The sequence below is a fragment of the Osmerus eperlanus genome, chromosome 6 (assembly GCF_963692335.1).
Source record: "Osmerus eperlanus chromosome 6, fOsmEpe2.1, whole genome shotgun sequence".
NCBI lineage: Eukaryota > Metazoa > Chordata > Actinopteri > Osmeriformes > Osmeridae > Osmerus > Osmerus eperlanus.
In genome coordinates, this window is record NC_085023.1 from 8,629,234 (window position 1) to 8,647,745 (window position 18,512).

Here is an 18,512-nt window from a genome sequence, read left to right on the forward strand (position 1 = left end):
ATTCACACGCTTCAGCTGGCGATCAAAGACGCCGTTAACGAGCACCAGTCGCGGAGCCAGAGGGGTTGCCGGGGTGGCACTGGACCCCCCTGATATCGGACTGGCCACCCCAAAATGTAATTCGCTATCCCTGGCAATTGGATGCTGATTGACATTTAATTTATCTTGTTAAAAGAAGCGTTTCTTTTGACATCTGGCAGCGCTTTTTTTCAATCGAGGATATTTCCACAGTTCACCAGTCAGTCACAAATCACTACGCCAGCGTCTGATACAGCGCCAGCAACAGAAGACAAGAGCATCATATTACAGTTATCGTTTTAAGGTTTAGCATTTGGGTTGAGGCTTCCTGAACAAAATGTTATGAAAGTTGAGTTGCTGGGCCACAGAGCCATAGAAAATGATGCATATTGGCAATTTGGTTCCATAACAGATTCAGATAAGAGAAATGTCTCTGTTTTTGTTTAGCACTACCTTAGCAGCTACCAGCGCAGTTCCTACCGTGGTGTAGTTGCTTCAATTTTGTTTTTTTCATTTTCATTTATATAGCACACTTTTAAACAACAGTATAATTTAGACATTTGAAATCTATTTTAATGACTTGACTAGGTCAGAAAGGAACAATCGTCCAGGCATAAGATGAAGTTCCCGAATTGACGTTTATTAACCACACGGTACACAGGTAAGCCAAACAGCTGTTTGGCCCTAGCCCACGCTAAATAAAAGAAAGGTAGCCCACAAAACAATAGTGACCGTCTCTTGTGAAACCCAGATGTAACAGAAAGAACAGACGCTAAACCTGGTCTTAACTTCGAATGCTCCATCCCCCCTGCCCAACCGCCCTCCATGCCCCTTCGCCAAACACCAGGCTGCCCGGCATCCGAACATTCCGTGATTGGCAGACAGATTGGCATGTCGGACTCTGCGAACACTATTGGTAAACAACCAACTAACAGCCTAACATATAACACACATCTTTCTGTGTGGGTCGCTTCACTATTTTTGTACTACTTTAACCGCTAAGAGTCCTTGATGAGATGCCTTATCAATCTATTAACATTGCAAAAGATTGACACGGCAGTCAGATAGCTACCCTGTTTCCTATTGTATAATGCCTGTATTTCAGAGTACGGCTAGGGTTAAGGTCATGATCTAGTACATTACATTACATTACATTTAGTCATTTAGCAGACGCTCTTATCCAGAGCGACTTACAGTAAGTGCAGGGACATTCCCCCGAGGCAAGTAGGGTGAAGTGCCTTGCCCAAGGACACAACGTCATTTTGCACGGCCGGGAATCGAACTGGCAACCTTCAGATTACTAGCCCGCTTCCCTCACCGCTCAGCCACCTGACTCCTTAATAGTAAATTAAAGGGGTCATTGATTGCAGAACCGGTTATTAGCAATGCTAACGTATCCTGCCTGTATCTAGCATCGGTAGAATGTGTGATGATTTAGTTTACTGGCAATGGGGCTAACGTTATTTCATGTTCCTGACTTTTGTTTCATTCAAATAAATAACCCGTGTTGTCATGTAAATCTACAATTCAAGATGCATGTTTGTCCAGATCTATTTTTTCAATCACCTCTTTAAAGGATGGTAGTTGATTGAAGATAATAATGGGGATATGTTTAAGATTGAGATTGGACTCAAATGTGGGTAATTGGATGTGTAGGCCAACATGTTATTTTTGCTTAGGGTTCACTTCAAACATTAAAAGAAAGGGTGAGAAAGCAGACTTCCTCAAAAAGCTGAGCAAACAGGATCAGGTGGAAATAGACCCCAGTCCTTGCACCACCCCAAGACCACAGAGCAGCCAACTGACGTTGTGTCCTTGGGCAAGGCACTTCACCCTACTTGCCTTGGGGGAATGTCCCTGTACTTACTGTAAGTCGCTCTGGATAAGAGCGTCTGCTAAATGACTAAATGTAATGTAAATGTAAGTAGCCTAGTTGGAGAGCTCACTGTCTGCTGTCTCTGGTGTCCATTTTTACTGTTACAGCTCAGGGGAACATTTCATTTATATGCATCTGTATGTTTCACTCATTGAACAAATAAATTCTAATTCTATATGGTTTTGTTCGGCTTGACATAGCGTCTATTATCTGGGTCGGAGGTAGGCACTAGGCAGCGAGGGGCGGAGCTTCAGCTCCTTCAGGCGACACGCCCCCCCCAGTCTCAAGCAGAGAAGACTGCTGATTTTTTCACGATTTCAAAACCTAATTTAACATACTTGTCGGTGTTATTTTTTCATTCGAATTTGGATGGGTAGTTAATAACACATTATTCTGTGGTGTGGCGAACTTAAAACTCGTTTTCAGGTCCACTTTACAGGATCTTTAATGAAAACAGAGAGAAAGAAATGAGTTGCAATTCAGATGTAGAGACACAGTCTATTCATAGTAAATGTAGAATTTGATTAAAGTAACCCTAGTGGACCATACTAGGCCACACTGAAAAACTCAGGCTTAAGTGAATTTGAATTTCTATTTCTCATCAGCAATCATATCAATAATTTACACTGCTTAGATGCCAGGCTAAGGTTACACACACACATTTTCAGTCTTGGTCTGTAGACCCCCTGAAGCAGTCCTGGCCACCCCTTGGCCACCCCATATATAAGAGTCTGGTTCCGCCACTGACGAGCATGACAACATTAATAGGCTGTTAGTGAAAGTCGGGCACCTGGTGAAAAGTGTACACAACAGCACCCTGAACTCCGAGGAAACCGACCGATTAGGTGTCCGCCTAGGTTTGGCTTGCTAATGTTGTTGCTAATGTTGCTAATGCTCTGACATTCTGGTTCCGCTTCGGATGCCATCAGGCGGGATCTCTGGTCGTAGTCAGTCCTTCACTAACCAATCGGCATTCAGTAGCAGAATGCTAACGTGTTATGGGCAACAACGACTCACCCTGTAAGAAATCAAAAGGACATAAGTACTCATCATTCAACTTTAGACCTATAATCCATGTTGAACATGCAGAAACTACAATCAAATCTGAGATTTCTCAACGACAATCAGGCGAAAGAGAGACTAGCTGTTTAGCTCCATAGACTCCCATTAATTTTGCACTCGCTCGCGATCACCCCCAGTGGAACTCTGGTGGAATTGCAACCACCAGAGTTCCACTGGGGGAACTCCTCCCTATGGGGCTTAATAGGGAGGCTCTCCGTAGACGGGCTCTGGTAAGACTGACTTAGATCAGAGCCTGTCTAAGAAGAGTCTGTCCACTCCCTATTAAGCCCAATTGTACCGAATTTGGTTGCAGTTCCACCAGAGTTCCACTGGGGGTGATCGCGAGCGAGTGCAAAATCTACTCACTCGTTTAATAAAATTACATTTAGCAGAAAAGCAGAACCCAGTCAACATTTTCTGCAGTTACAATTAACAAACTTTTCGTAATTTGTTAGATGGCTGAGCGATGTTAGATGGCTGAGCGGTTAGGGAATTGGGCTATTAATCAGAAGGTTGCCGGTTTGATTCCCGGTTGTGCAAACTGTCAGGGGGAATGTCCCTGTACTTACTGTAAGTCGCTCTGGATAAAAGTGTCTGCTAAATGACTAAACGTAAAATGACTAAATGTAATAAATTATGCTAAGATAATGACGTAGCCTACTAACAGATCGTTGGCATAGCAACTCAGCCCTTACCGCAAGGTTTAGCCAAGGGAAGAGGTGGCTAACTTTTTTAGCTCAAATTAAGTCAGTCTAACTATTTATGCAACAGACAGGCTTAGTTAGACTAGTCTAACCTGACAATTTAAGACGGTCTAAGGCTAAGACTAGTTTTAAACTACGTTTATGCAACTGGCCCCATATGTGTAAAGTGCATTACATTGTAAATGGAACAGTGTTGCTCTCTGTACCAGAAAAATAATTAATTTTTTGCTACCAGTAGTGCCAGTATTTAGTCATAGTCAGTAGACAGTCAGTTTATGAATGTGAATGGGTTAGGTGACAGGGTGCTTTGGCAGGAAAGACAAGTAGAGCTCTATTCTAGTTATAGTTGTCCCTCTTCTACCCTACCACACCCCCATGTTCCATTGTGCTGATGTCAGTCTACTTACAATTTCTCAGTGTTGTCATAAAATATCATACCACGATTCTGATGGCTGTCTGCATCTGTGTTTCAGTTCGGGATCGAGTGCGTTCCAAAATGGAGAGGGACATCCTGGCAGAAGTCAACCACCCTTTTATAGTCAAACTGCATTATGGTGAGAATCAATTCATCATAAGATTGTGAGCAGTGCAAACTTGAAAATTGCTTTGTGTCATGTGTCTGTATGTGCATCAGCATTCCAGACGGAGGGAAAGCTGTATCTAATCTTGGACTTCCTGAGAGGAGGAGACCTCTTCACACGCCTATCTAAAGAGGTCAGCACATAACCATGACGACACAATTCTGATTCACCCACCCAATCCCCACCTCTCTCATGACTAATTTCCCTATCAACACCTCTTTCTGTGCAGTTGTTTATACCCTCAGTTCAGAAATGGTTAAGACTACCAACTGTGTTCCTCATAACAGACAACTTGTTGTCTGTCCTGTCTTCATTATTGTAACTCTTGGAGTCAGCCAGTCATCCTTTTATTGCCTGTAGCTAGTCCAAACTGCAGACTGCACCAGAAAGAGGGACTATTATTTGTCCTGTTATAGTCCACCAAACCCATTAGGGTCCGAATCTGACATCATGAAGAAGTCGATGGTCCAGTAAATAATCCAAAGCAAATGGAAAAAATCCCCCAAACTAACAGCACAGTGGGAGAGTCACGCACAATGGTAGCATGGATGAACTAAGGTAGGGAGAGCAAAATATTTAAAGGCATGCAGCAGTGCAATACGCTAGCGGAGAAGTCTTGTCACTGGCCTATTGGATAGAAGTGAGCGGCTGGTCGAACAGCTGAAACCCTGATGAGCCCAGGCGATGTAGAGAAAAAGGGGAGAGCACACATAGCGGGGAGAGTATGTAGTGAGACAGAATGGTTATTTACCACCCAAGCCTGCAGAGTTTGGTCTTCCTGACTGAACTTGTGCTAAGCTTCCTTAGGTTTAGGCTGTTTAAGAGCTTTGAATCCCAAGCAACCCAACCAGTGGTGAGTACATGATGTTTGAAGTACAGTGCATCATAGGGTTTAATTGCTATTACAGGTTCCCAATCTGTGTGGTGAAAAATCCCTGTTGCTGTTTAGTAAGGTTCAGGTGGTCTTTTCTTTTTCTTTGTTTTTCACAGAATGCAACTTCCCACATGAAACATTGTTTTTTATGTATCTCTTTACTAAATACTTGTTTTTACATGGGCTCTATGAATCTGTGTTATTGCTTGTCTTCCAAGGTGTATCCTATGTAATATAATATATATAATGCTGTAGTAGACAGACCTGATGGAATGGAGTTGGTTTGGGATTCGAATATACAGTCATGATTGACCCATGTCAAATTGTAGATATTGGGTTACTTAGCTGGAAGCTGACATACAATAAAAATGTTCGGCCTGATTCATGCATAACAGGTACACCTTGTAATGTACCATGCAAGGACATATTTTCCTTACTGTATTGCGAGAGAACATAATGAATGAGTGAATGCAGGGTCAGCTGTATTTGTGTAGCAATTTTTTGACTGCTTGTTTTCTTAAGTTTTATTTTATCTCCATGGAGTGTAGAATACATATAATTCTTAGGTTAAATAGTTAAAAAGGTGTGTGTATAGACTGTGTATAACTAAAAACCCTTTCTCGCTGAATATTCAGGGGTATTATCTTCTGTTTTAGTAATTCCTGGTAAAATAATTTTAAAGAAAAAAAGAATATAGGCCTTGATGTAACGTTTCATATTTTATTCTATGGTACATGCTATAATGATTATATCAACTATAAATATAGCTGCAAGCAGCGATGCGGGTTGCTCCGCAAAATGGCAAAATACTATAAAAATGTATATTGTAGAAGGTCGAGAGTTGGACAACAAGAGAGCAAAACGACTTCATGTTTGGCCAACAACAATAGGCTGAATGGGGATTTGAACTCATAAGCATAAGGTTACAAGTCAGTCACTATCCTCTCTGCTACACACCAACTGTTGAGATTTTATGAATAGAAAGGGCAGAGTATTAGTTTTAGAGTATTAGAGTATTACTCTTCTTGAGTTGATCTCGTTCCAGAATCTCAGTCAATGCACAACTAACAATAGTCATGTGGGTAACAGGGCTAGGCAGAGCTCATGTTCAGCTGCTTACGAGAATAGCTTGTGATAGTACAGCAGCCGACTCTGGTCCCATTAAACTACACAACATGCACAATCAGGGTGACCAACAAGATTATATTAACTAACAAACAATAACATAAAAACATCTAAATGAAGGAACACAGCAGCTGAAATCCCTCACACGGCTGTTGTAACCGAACTATTTTCCACAAGTCTTTGCGTTTTTTGACATGCCGCACTGCATGCCCAAGGGTGCTGACGCTGATTATCTAGCTGTGCTCCGACTGCGTGATATGAGTATAGCTTTGGTCAGCTTTGGGACAAAGGTTAAGAAACGGTTGATATTTCAAGGTGAAATTGCATGAAATTGCACATGGTATTTCATTATTCAATTCTTTTTATTGGATTTCACATAAATGTATACAATGACACAATAATAACTGACAATTTTACATTAAAGCTGATCATGTGATAATTCACACAGATGAAATTAACATACAAATCTACAAAATCAACTCTAATAAAATATACAAAATAAAATAAATAAATACATTAAAGGATCAGACAAAGCGTGGCTCAAAAACTACCATGAAGAAAACTAACAATGGTTCTCAGTTGCCCCTGCCCGGAAGCGGGTCACCGGGGCCCCCCCCCTGGAGCCAGGCCCGGGGGTGGGGCTCGATGGCGAGCGCCTGGTGGCCGGGCCTTTTCCCATGGGGCCCGGTCGGGCACAGCCCGAAGAGACAACGTGGGACCCCCTTCCAGTGGGCTCACCATCCGCAGGAGGGGTCATGGGGGTCGGGTGCAGTGCGAGACGGGCGGCGGCCGAAGGCGGGGGCCTTGGCGGTCCGATCCTCGGCTGCAGAAGCTAGCTCTAGGGACGTGGAACGTCACCTCGCTGGCGGGAAAGGAGCCGGAGCTGGTGCGCGAGGTAGAGAAGTTACGGCTAGATATAGTCGGTCTCGCCTCGACGCACAGCATCGGCTCCGGAACCAGTCTCCTTGAGAGGGGCTGGACTCTCTTCCACTCTGGAGTTGCCCTCGGTGAGAGGCGTCGAGCTGGGGTGGGAATACTTGTTTCCCCTCGGTTCGGCGCCTGTACGTTGGGGTTCACCCCGGTGGACGAGAGGGTAGCCTCCCTCCGCCTTCGGGTGGGGGGACGGGTCCTCACTGTTGTTTGTGCTTATGCACCAAATGGCAGTGCAGAGTACCCACCCTTTTTGGAGTCTCTGGGAGGGGTGCTGGAAAGCGCTCCTCCCGGAGATTCCCTCGTCCTCCTGGGGGACTTCAATGCTCATGTGGGCAATGACAGTGAGACCTGGAGGGGCGTGATTGGGAGGAACGGCCCCCCCAATCTGAACCCGAGCGGTGTTTTGTTGTTGGACTTCTGTGCTAGACACGGCTTGTCCATAACGAACACCATGTTCAAGCATAAGGGTGTTCATATGTGCACTTGGCACCAGGACACCCGAGGTCTCAGTTCGATGATAGACTTTGTAGTCGTGTCGTCGGATCTGAGGCCGAATGTCTTGGACACTCGGGTGAGGAGAGGGGCGGAGCTGTCAACTGATCACCACCTGGTGGTGAGTTGGCTACGATGGTGGGGGAAGACGCCGGTCAGGCCTGGCAGGCCCAAACGTAATGTGAGGGTCTGCTGGGAACGGCTGGCAGAATCCCCTGTCAGAAGGAGCTTCAACTCCCACCTCCGGGAGAGCTTCGACCATGTCTCGGGGGAGGCCGGGGACATTGAGTCCGAATGGGCCATGTTCCGGGCCTCCATTGTTGAGGCTGCTGACCGGAGCTGCGGACGCAAGGCGGTCGGTGCATGTCGCGGCGGTAACCCTCGGACTCGGTGGTGGACGCCGGAGGTGAGGGAAGCCGTCAAGCTGAAGAAGGAGGCCTATCGGACTTTGTTGGCTGGTAGGACTCCAGAGGCAGCTGATGTGTACCGGCAGGCCAAGCGGAATGCGGCTTTGGCGGTCGCGGAGGCAAAAACCCGGGCGTGGGAGGAGTTCGGCGAGGCCATGGAGAATGACTTCCGAACGGCTTCGAAAAGGTTCTGGACCACCATCCGGCGACTCAGGAGGGGGAAGCAGTGCACTGTCAACGCTGTATATGGTGGGGATGGTGCGCTGCTGACCTCGATGGGGGACGTCCTGGATCTGTGGAAGGAATACTTTGAAGACCTCCTTAATCCCACCAACACGCGTTCCGACGTGGAGGCAGAGTCTGGGGACATTGGGGGGGGCCCTTCTATCTCTGGGGCTGAGGTCGCCGAGGTGGTTGAAAAGCTCCGCGGTGGCAAGGCCCCTGGGGTGGATGAGGTCCGCCCAGAGTTCCTTAAGGCTCTGGATGTTGTAGGGCTGTCTTGGTTGGCACGACTCTGCAACATCGCGTGGACATCAGGGACAGTGCCTCTGGACTGGCAGACCGGGGTGGTGGTTCCCCTCTTTAAAAAGGGGGACCGGAGGGTGTGCTCCAACTTTAGGGGGATCACACTCCTCAGCCTCCCTGGGAAAGTCTATTCAGGGGTGCTGGAGAGGAGGGTCCGTCGGATTGTCGAACCTTGGATTCAGGAGGAGCAATGTGGTTTTCGTCCTGGCCGTGGAACTGTGGACCAGCTCTATACCCTCGGCAGGGTTCTGGAGGGTGCATGGGAGTTCGCCCAACCAGTCTACACATGTTTTGTGGATTTGGAAAAGGCGTTCGACCGTGTCCCTCGGGGGCTCATGTGGGGGGTGCTCCGGGAGTACGGGGTACCGGACTCCCTGATCGGGGCTGTTCGGTCCCTGTACGACCGGTGCCAGAGTTTGGTCCGCATTGCCGGTAGTAAGTCGAACTTGTTCCCGGTGAGGGTTGGACTCCGCCAGGGCTGCCCTTTGTCACCGATTCTGTTCATAACTTATATGGACGGAATTTCTAGGCGCAGCCAGGGCGTTGAGGGGGTCCGGTTTGGGGACCTCAGGATCGGGTCGCTGCTTTTTGCGGATGATGTGGTCCTGTTGGCTTCATCGGGCCGTGACCTCCAGCTCTCACTGGAGCGGTTCGCAACCGAATGCGAAGCGGCTGGGATGGGAATCAGCACCTCCAAATCTGAGGCCATGGTTATCGACCGGAAAAAGGTGGAGTGCAATCTCCGGGTCGGGGAGGAGATCTTGTCCCAAGCGGAGGAGTTCAAGTATCTCGGGGTCTTGTTCACGAGTGAGGGAAGGATGGAGCGCGAGATCGACAGGCGGATCGGTGCGGCGTCCGCAGTGATGCGGGCTCTGCATCGGTCCGTTGTGGTGAAGAAGGAGCTGAGTCGAAAGGCGAAGCTCTCTATTTACCAGTCGATCTACGTTCCTACCCTCACCTATGGTCACGAACTGTGGGTAGTGACCGAAAGAACGAGATCGCGAATACAAGCGGCCGAAATGAGTTTTCTCCGCAGGGTGTCCGGGCTCTCCCTTAGAGATAGGGTGAGAAGCTCGGTCATCCGGGAGGGGCTCAGAGTAGAACCGCTGCTCCTCCGCGTCGAGAGGGGCCAGTTGAGGTGGCTCGGGCATCTGATAAGGATGCCTCCTGGACGCCTCCCTGGTGAGGTGTTCTGGGCACGTCCCACTGGGAAGAGGCCCCGGGGAAGACCCAGGACACGCTGGAGGGACTATGTCTCTCGGCTGGCCTGGGAATGCCTCGGGGTCCCCCAGGAAGAGCTGGTGGAAGTGGCCGGGGAGAGGAAAGTCTGGGCCTCCCTGCTTAGGTTGCTGCCCCCGCGACCCGACCCCCAGACAAGCGGAAGATTATGGATGGATGGATGGACATTAAATAATAAAACCAGACGACAGCAAGCAGGTAGGGGGAGGGGGTGTAAGGCTTTAACCCATGAGACTGTCCGAAGAGCAGTTATTGAAGTAGTTTAAAAATGGCTGCCAAACCCTGTGGTACTTCCTAAAAGAGCCTCCAATGCGGAACCTCAGCTCCTCTAGTTTAAGGTGTGCCATAACATCCTTCACCCACTGGCCATGTGAAGGTGGGAGTCTGTCCTTCCACTTGAGGAGGATGCATCTACGGGCTAAGAGAAATGCAAAGGCAATGGCCTGTTATTGACTATTTGAAATTGGTATATCCTCTGGCATAACACTGAAGATGGCAGTCAACGGGTTTGGGGTAATGGCATGGCCACACATAGGTGCCCCCTTCTGGTCCTCAGTATCAAAGACTGAGGACCAGAAGGGGGCTATTGATCGGCATGAGAAAAACATATGGGATAAGGTGGCAGGGGCACTGAGACATCTCTCACAGGTGGGGTCTGTGTCGGGATACATTCTGGCCAGTTTGCTTCTGCAGAGATGCAGACGATATAGGACTTTAAATTGAAGTAGTCCATGTCTCACACAGAGAGAAGATTTATGCACCCTCTCAATGGCTTCCTGCCACATGTTATCTGAAATGACCAACTGTAATTCTTCCTCCCATGTACTTTTAACATGACTGAGAGAGGGGCTAGAAATACCTTGAATTGTGTTGTACAATTTGGAGACACACCCTGGCTGAAAGGGATCAAGGGAGATGCAATCGTGTTCGGGGCTGCTGAGTGGAGCTGATGGGAAGGATGGGAAATGTTTCTTTGCAAAATCCCGGACTTGTAAATATCTAAAAGAGTGTGACCGTGGTATGTCATGTTCCCCAACCAGGCAGTCAAAAGATGCAAAGATCGTTTTGTGGTACAGGTCAGCAATGCTTTTCAGACCTTTCCGGGACCAGAGATGAAATGCAGAATCAAGAAGGGCAGGTTTAAAATGAGGGTTGCGAACTATAGGGATGAATGGAACTGTGTGTTTGAACCCAAAATGTGTCCTAAATTGTGACCATATACGAAGGGAACCACTAACAATGGGGTTGTTGGAGTGGCATCTCCTACTGAGTGGCAAGGGAGAGCAGATCAGTGAAGCAGGATCAACCTGCCCACACGCCTGTCGCTCCATGTGGCACCAGTCAGGCCCAACTCCATCTCTAAAAGATGACATCCAGAATGCAACTTTATGAACATTAGCAGCCCAGTAGTAATGCAGGAAATTAGGCAATGCAAGACCTCCATCCGACTTGGACTTCTACAAAAATGACCTGCGGATACGTGGGATTTTCTTACTCCAGATAAATGTAGAAATATGCTTATCCAGTTCTTTAAAGAAGGACTAGGGGATAAAAGTAGGGATCGTATTGAAGTAATAAAGTAGTCTTGGCATAATGACCATTTTCACTGAATTAACTCTACCTGCCAATGATATGGGTAGAGACTCCCAGCGCATGAGATCCTCTTTTGCCTTAGTAAGGGCCGGTTTCAGATTCTTATTAAACAATTCCGCATATTCTCTTGTCACACACACACCAAGGTATGTAAAAGAGTCAGTCGCCACATTGAACGGCAGTTGAGTGAGAGAGAGTTTGGGGGCACTTGCATTGACTGGGAAAAGAATACTTTTAGATACATTAATTTTATAGCCTGACACCATGCCAAAAGAATGTATGATGTTCAGAGCAACAGCTACCGAATGGAGAGGATTAGAGCAGTACAAGAGCAGATCATCGGCATACAGAGACAGTTTGTGCGTAACCCCTCCTCGCTCAATGCCAATAAAGTCATCCCGCCCCCGGAGAGCCACCGCCAGTGGCTCAATTGCTACGTCAAACAAAAGGGGCGATAGAGGGCACCCTTGTCTTGTACCTCTCCGTAGGGGGAAATACTTAGAAATAATTCCGTTTGTACGAACTGCCGCTAGTGGTGCAGAGTATAAGACTTTTATCCAGGAGACAAAGCCAGAGCTGATACCAAATTTACGAAGTGCTGTAAATAGGTAATCAAACTCAACACGGTCAAATGCTTTCTGAGCATCAAGGGAAACAACAACCGCCGGGGTGGGCGCTGAATTTGAGTAAATTATATTATAAAGGCGGCCTTCCCTTTATAAAACCTGTTTGATCAGGGTGGATGATTTTGTGTAAGACAGTCTCTAATCGTCGAGCTAGGACTTTAGCAAGAATTTTGTTGTCACAACAAACCAGACTTACCGGCCTGTATGATTCACATAGTTTAGGATCTTTGCCTTTCTTTAAGAGGACTGATATAACTGCCTGCGATATGGTGGGGGGTAATGAACCTAACTGTAGTGCCTCTGCATAGACTTTGCACAGCAAAGGTGAAAGTTGTACAGAGAATTTTTTATAAAATTCTATTGGAAAGCCGTCCGGGCCAGGGGCCCTGCCACTGTTCATCAGTGTGATTGCCTGAATAATTTCAATCTCAGATATGTTACCATCGAGGGATGAGGCATCCTCTGAGCTAAGTGCCGGAATCTGGAGAGACTGAAAAAAATCTGTGGAACCGGAGCTAGTAGATGTGTCTGAAGAGTATAGGTTTTCGTAAAAATTCCTAAATTGGTTGTTAATAGCAATCTGATCAGAAGTGGAGTTCCCAGTAGATGTGGTGATTTCAGTTATTAGGCCGTCTACTGTGGACTGTCTCAGCTGATGGCAGAGTAATTTACTGGCTCGTTCGCCTTGCTCATAGTGGATCATCCGTGACCTCAGATAGAGACCCTGAATGTGGGCAGATGCCAAAGAGTCATATTCTGTCTGCAGTGCAATGCGTTCCTTAAACAGGTCAGAAGATGACGCTTCTGCATGTCTTTGATCAATATCTTTAATAGAATGCACTAGGTCATCCATGCGTTTTGTCCTAACCCTGTTAGTACTAGCAGTGTAAGATATAATTAGGCCACGGATGTATGCTTTTAAAGACTCCCATACAGTCCCTATGCTCGTCAGAGACTGTCTCTAATCGTCGAGCTAGGACTTTAGCAAGAATTTTGTTGTCACAGCAAACCAGACTTACCGGCCTGTATGATTCACATAGTTTAGGATCTTTGCCTTTCTTTAAGAGGACTGATATAACTGCCTGCGACATGGTGGGGGGTAATGAACCTAACTGTAGCGCCTCTGCATAGACTTTGCACAGCAAAGGTGAAAGTTGTACAGAGAATTTTTTATAAAATTCTATTGGAAAGCCGTCCGGGCCAGGGGCCCTGCCACTGTTCATCAGTGTGATTGCCTGAATAATTTCAATCTCAGATATGTTACCATCGAGGGATGAGGCATCCTCTGAGCTAAATGCCGGAAGCTGGAGAGACTGAAAAAAATCTGTGGAACCGGAGCTAGTAGGTGTGTCTGAAGAGTATAGGTTTTCGTAAAAATTCCTAAATTGGTTGTTAATAGCCATCTGATCAGAAGTGGAGTTCCCAGTAGATGTGGTGATTTCAGTTATTAGGCCGTCTACTGTGGACTGTCTCAGCTGATGGCAGAGTAATTTACTGGCTCGTTCGCCTTGCTCATAGTGGATCATCCGTGACCTCAGATAGAGACCCTGAATGTGGGCAGATGCCAAAGAGTCATATTCTGTCTGCAGTGCAATGCGTTCCTTAAACAGGTCAGAAGATGACGCTTCTGCATGTCTTTGATCAATATCTTTAATAGAATGCACTAGGTCATCCATGCGTTTTGTCCTAACCCTGTTAGTACTAGCAGTGTAAGATATAATTAGGCCACGGATGTATGCTTTTAAAGATTCCCATACAGTCCCTATGCTCGTCACAGACTCCATGTTTGTTTCCAGAAAAACATCAATATTCACAGACACAAATTTTATAAAATCTTCATCCGATAAAAGGCCTGAGTTAAGCCGCCATGCTCGGTGCGGGGGGACACATTCAGGAAAGCAAAGTTGCATTACCACTGGGCTGTGGTCTGAAATGACTATGCTCTCATATTCAATAGAGTTAAGAATAGGAAGCAGTTTTTCGTCTAGGAGGAAATAATCTATTCTAGAGTATGACTGGTGAGCAGGGGAAAAAAAAGAAAAGGTTTTTGCTGTTGGATTTTTAAATCGCCAAGGATCCACAACCCCATAACTATCAATGAAGGAATTAATAATTTTACCAGAATTCGATAATGGTTTTGAGTTGACAGTTGAGCGGTCGAGGGAGCTATGGATAACACAGTTCCAGTCCCCAGATAAGATTAACTGATGAGAGTTTAAGTCTGGTAGTACTGAAAAGAAAAGCTTAAAAAAGTCAGCATTGTCCCAGTTGGGGGCATAAACACAAGCCAGCACAACTGGTGTATTGTACAAGCGACCCTGAACAATGACATATCTCCCATTCTTATCAGTTATAGTGTTAGACTGGACAAACTGTACCTGTCTGCAGATCAATATTGCAGCCCCTCTACATTTAGCCTGAAATTTAGAATGAAAAATTTGAGAAAAACCATCTTGCTGAAGTCTAGTATGATCTTTCTGGCAGAGGTGTGTCTCTTGCAAATATACAATGTCAGCCTTTAGTTTTTTTAAGTGAGCGAACACTTTACTGCGTTTGACTGGGTGGTTAAGGCCCCTGACATTCCAGCTCACAAGGGTTGTTGCAGCACTACTAAACTGGTATGGCTTTGTCATGGTGGATGACGGTACACAATATGCCTTACTGGGGCAAGGGAGCTGAAGTAGGAGGAGGAGGAGGAGGATGGGGGGGGAAACAAAACTTAAAACAAAAACACTAACATGACACACAATATACAAACTAAAGTCAGAAAACAGTGTAGATTTAGGATTCAGTATGATACTCTGAAACGTATGTCCAGGACCCAAACTGACATAACCCAAATCCTGCCGGTCTCTCCCCCATGTAGAGACTGCATCTAACTCCACGGAACACTCGTATCCCAAAGACAGCTTACCTAGCGAGGCTGAGCCGCACCAGAATCGTATTAAACTTTATCTTAATAGAACATGTATATTAGCTATATTATTCAGAATTGCAATGTTAATTGGGTGTGCTTTGCCTTCGGCAAGGGCACAACCTTTGTTATCTCACATATATATTTATTATTATTTATTATTGTTTATTTTCGCCCCCCTAAGGATCAGTCAATATTTGGACTACATACACAACGGCGGTGTCAAAAGGTTCGTCTTGTTAGCGATTGCGTTGGTTGTATTTTTATTTATGTTCCGTTGCATGGTTTAAGTAGAAATTGCGTTTTTGTGGTGAAAAGTGAAGCTAACGGTGGCTAATTTGCTAGCCACAGTCACTGACGTTACTAACGTCACTACGTCACTAACATCACGAAAACACGCGTGACTACCTGTAGCAGAACATTCGTTTCGCATCTGTTAACTTGGGGGATAGCTAGGCTAACTATAGCTTTACTGCAAGGCAGCTGCAGAAACGCCACAAGCAAAGAGGCCAGGGTGATAACTATTTACTCATTTTACTTTGTGATGTGAAACACAATTGTGAAATGTAATGTACAATATTAGCTGATATTATTAAGGAAGTAGGCCCACATCTACTTTCGGAAACGGTAGTCTACTATTTCACTGAAGCATTAGCATGACATTAGCCTCTGTTGCCCTGGCAACACATACTACAGTGGTCTATGATGCATCTGTTTTCAATCGTTAAAATAAACATTCCTCACAAATACATTTTCGTTGTAGGATTTATTATGACATTACATTACAAGTAAACAATTTGTTGGTGAAATTATCATTACCTGTGGTTTCAAACCAGTGTTGCTCACTGCAATGCTGTAGCCTACGCGAGACACAGTTGTTTAGGAAGTCAAACGGCGACAGAACATGTTCGGCACTCCCCTTACTTAAATCAAAAGTCTTTCAATAGGTGAAACTATCTGACTACTAATCTGAACTTCATTGCCACAGCCTAAACTTTGTCAATCTGTTCATGATAATAATTAATTTCAGCCTAAACCGTACAACGGAAAGTTAAATCGAATTCAACCAACGCAATCGCCAAGACGAACACAGCAGTAGTCTAGTACTGTACTGTAGTAGTACAAGTTACCGGGGCAGCTTCTCCACACAGGGCTATATCGCATTTTGCGTTGTTACTGACAATGATCGCTACCAGTGAGCTTTGTATGAATGAGCGATTTTCCACTAAATAAATGTCAAGCTTATTTACGTTTTTGGGGGCATATTTTCAGTTAGCAGATGGTACTGTTTGAATCGCGATTCCATCTTCTACTGCCGGTAACGTCGTAGAATAATCTTCAAAGGGGTTAATGAATGAATGCAATATGAGTAGCTAGGCTAAATGCCTGAAAATATCACGAGAAGGGAAAAACTTAAAAGGACGTTTAAGTCACAGAGATTAGGTCAATTTTTACTGCCAAATGTATTCGTTTTGATTCAGCTATGAGGCTGCCTCTTGCAGGGGAAATGAGAAGATATCATATTTCATTCTACACTTCACTCGTAATCTTTATAAATAATAAGTAGGCCCTATGCATTTTTATATAAAATATACAGAAATATCAGTTGTAAAAATGTCATTAAAAACGGACCCCTGTGCAACCGACGCAAGCAAGCACACCCTACAATTTCCATAGAAATTGTACCCTCTCTAGTTATTACTAAATAACTTCACTACTATAAATGATGAAGTAACAAGAGAACGTCAGATAAACAGTGCCCACTGCCAGGCGCAACGTCAGGAAACTTGACGTGAGGGATAATAATAAAAAAGATTGAAAAAAAACAAAAACATCACGTTTACTGCCAGTAGCTAGCTAGCCTTATTGGCTAAGCTAGATAGGCGGGAGCTAACGTCAGCACCAAGGCAGGCTAACAATATTCCTCTAATATCAATCGTTGGCGATATGAGGTTACACTACGTATACAAACACCGGTCAATAACCTTAGCAGCTAACTAAGCTGCGCAGCACTAGCACCCGGGAGAGTCAGAGCAAAGCCCTTCGCCTTGATCGGATCTGTGAAGCTGTGTCGCTGGCCGTTAGACTTGGTGGTGATTAGCAACACTGCTGGGTACCTCAGCCTGTACTCCACACCGTCACAGTCCCTGAGGATATTTTTGACATCTCTGAAAGTAGCCCGTTGCTTTACCACAGCCTGTGTGTAATCCGGGTGTATACCGATTTTATCCCTGTCTGGTGTTGTCAGTCCTTTAGCCTTGGCTGCTTAACGTAGGATCGCCTCCTTTTCCTGAAAGTAATGGCACTTAATCACAAAGGCACGGGGCGGTTCCTCATCTCCTGGGCGTTCGCGTAGGGTCCGGTGTGACCTGTCCAGTGTTGGCGGGCTGTCCAGCCCCAACGTGACCTTCAGCAACCCTGCAATAAAAGCTACAGGTGTTTTCTTCGCCTCCCGTCCCTCTTTCACTCCAGTGATACGGAGATTGCACCTCCTTGATCTGGCCTCAAGATCCTCATTTTTATCTGACACTGCTTTAACGGCCCTTGTCAGCTGCTTAACTTGCTCCCCCAATTCAGCGATTATGTCTGAGTGGCCATTGCACGCTGACTGCAGGCTCTCCACCGTGCCCTCGAGCGTCCCAGTCCTGCTGCTAACATGCTCAATGCTACTTCTCAGCTCCTCTCTCAGCTGGGAGATTTGCTGTTTCAGTTCCAAGGACTGCGTCTTGGCATTGTCGTCCATTCTTTTCATCAGGTCGTCCCTTAGGCATCGGATTGCATCTAGAATGGTATCAGATGATTCGCCACTGGTCTCCTGGTCTTGAGCCTTGTTAGCACCAGCGCTGGACTTAGCCTTAGCAGTGGCATTAGCAGTGGCGCGTGTTTGTTGAGTTGCCATGTTCAGATGGAAAAACTAGATATCGGGCGCAAAAATGTGGTCGAAGTGCTTCCAAAATACGCAGAATTATTTGAAGACTATCAAAAATTAACAATTCAAAATATAGCCAATATATACAAAATGAACGATCCTGAAGAGGAGCTCAAAGGAATGTGACCTCACTCTGCACCGCTCATACCGGAAGCCTGCACATGGTATTTCAGAACGATGTCATCCTGTTTAACTAAACAGATAATCAAAATTATGACAGGCCCTAAGGCTGTGGCTGGATTCAAACCTGTGACCTTGCACTTTGCAGGACACCGTTTCAACCCACTGAGCTACCCTCTAGGATGAGAAATAGTGGTCAGTTACTGTATAAAAAAAGGAAGCCGTTTCTCCTGTAGCACGCATTGTTCGATTCAGCCACAGTTTAAACAGCTGTAATTCAATGATCTTTTGACATCAAGATGAAATTGCGCATGGTACTTCATAATGTCATCCTGTTTAACTAAACAAATAATCAGTATCATGACAGGCCCAAAGGCTGTGGCTGAATTCGAACCTGTGACCATGCACATCGCAATGCACTGTCTCAGACCATTGAGCTATTCTCAGTGTTGGCAATTCCTTTGGTCAGTTACTGTATTAATAAGTAATCTGTT

The 18,512-nt window shown here is 45.7% G+C and overlaps 1 protein-coding gene across 3 annotated transcripts in view; it reads left to right on the forward strand.

Annotated features, from left to right (window-relative positions):
- The window catches only part of rps6ka2 (ribosomal protein S6 kinase, polypeptide 2), a 182,713-nt gene that overhangs the window by 54,393 nt on the left and 109,808 nt on the right, over nucleotides 1-18,512 (forward strand). For all 3 annotated transcript variants that reach the window (XM_062463269.1, XM_062463268.1, XM_062463271.1), the window contains 2 exons: nucleotides 4,134-4,214; nucleotides 4,295-4,374. In XM_062463269.1, the coding sequence (XP_062319253.1) occupies nucleotides 4,134-4,214; nucleotides 4,295-4,374 (161 nt within the window). The remainder of the gene's footprint in view (nucleotides 1-4,133; nucleotides 4,215-4,294; nucleotides 4,375-18,512) is intronic.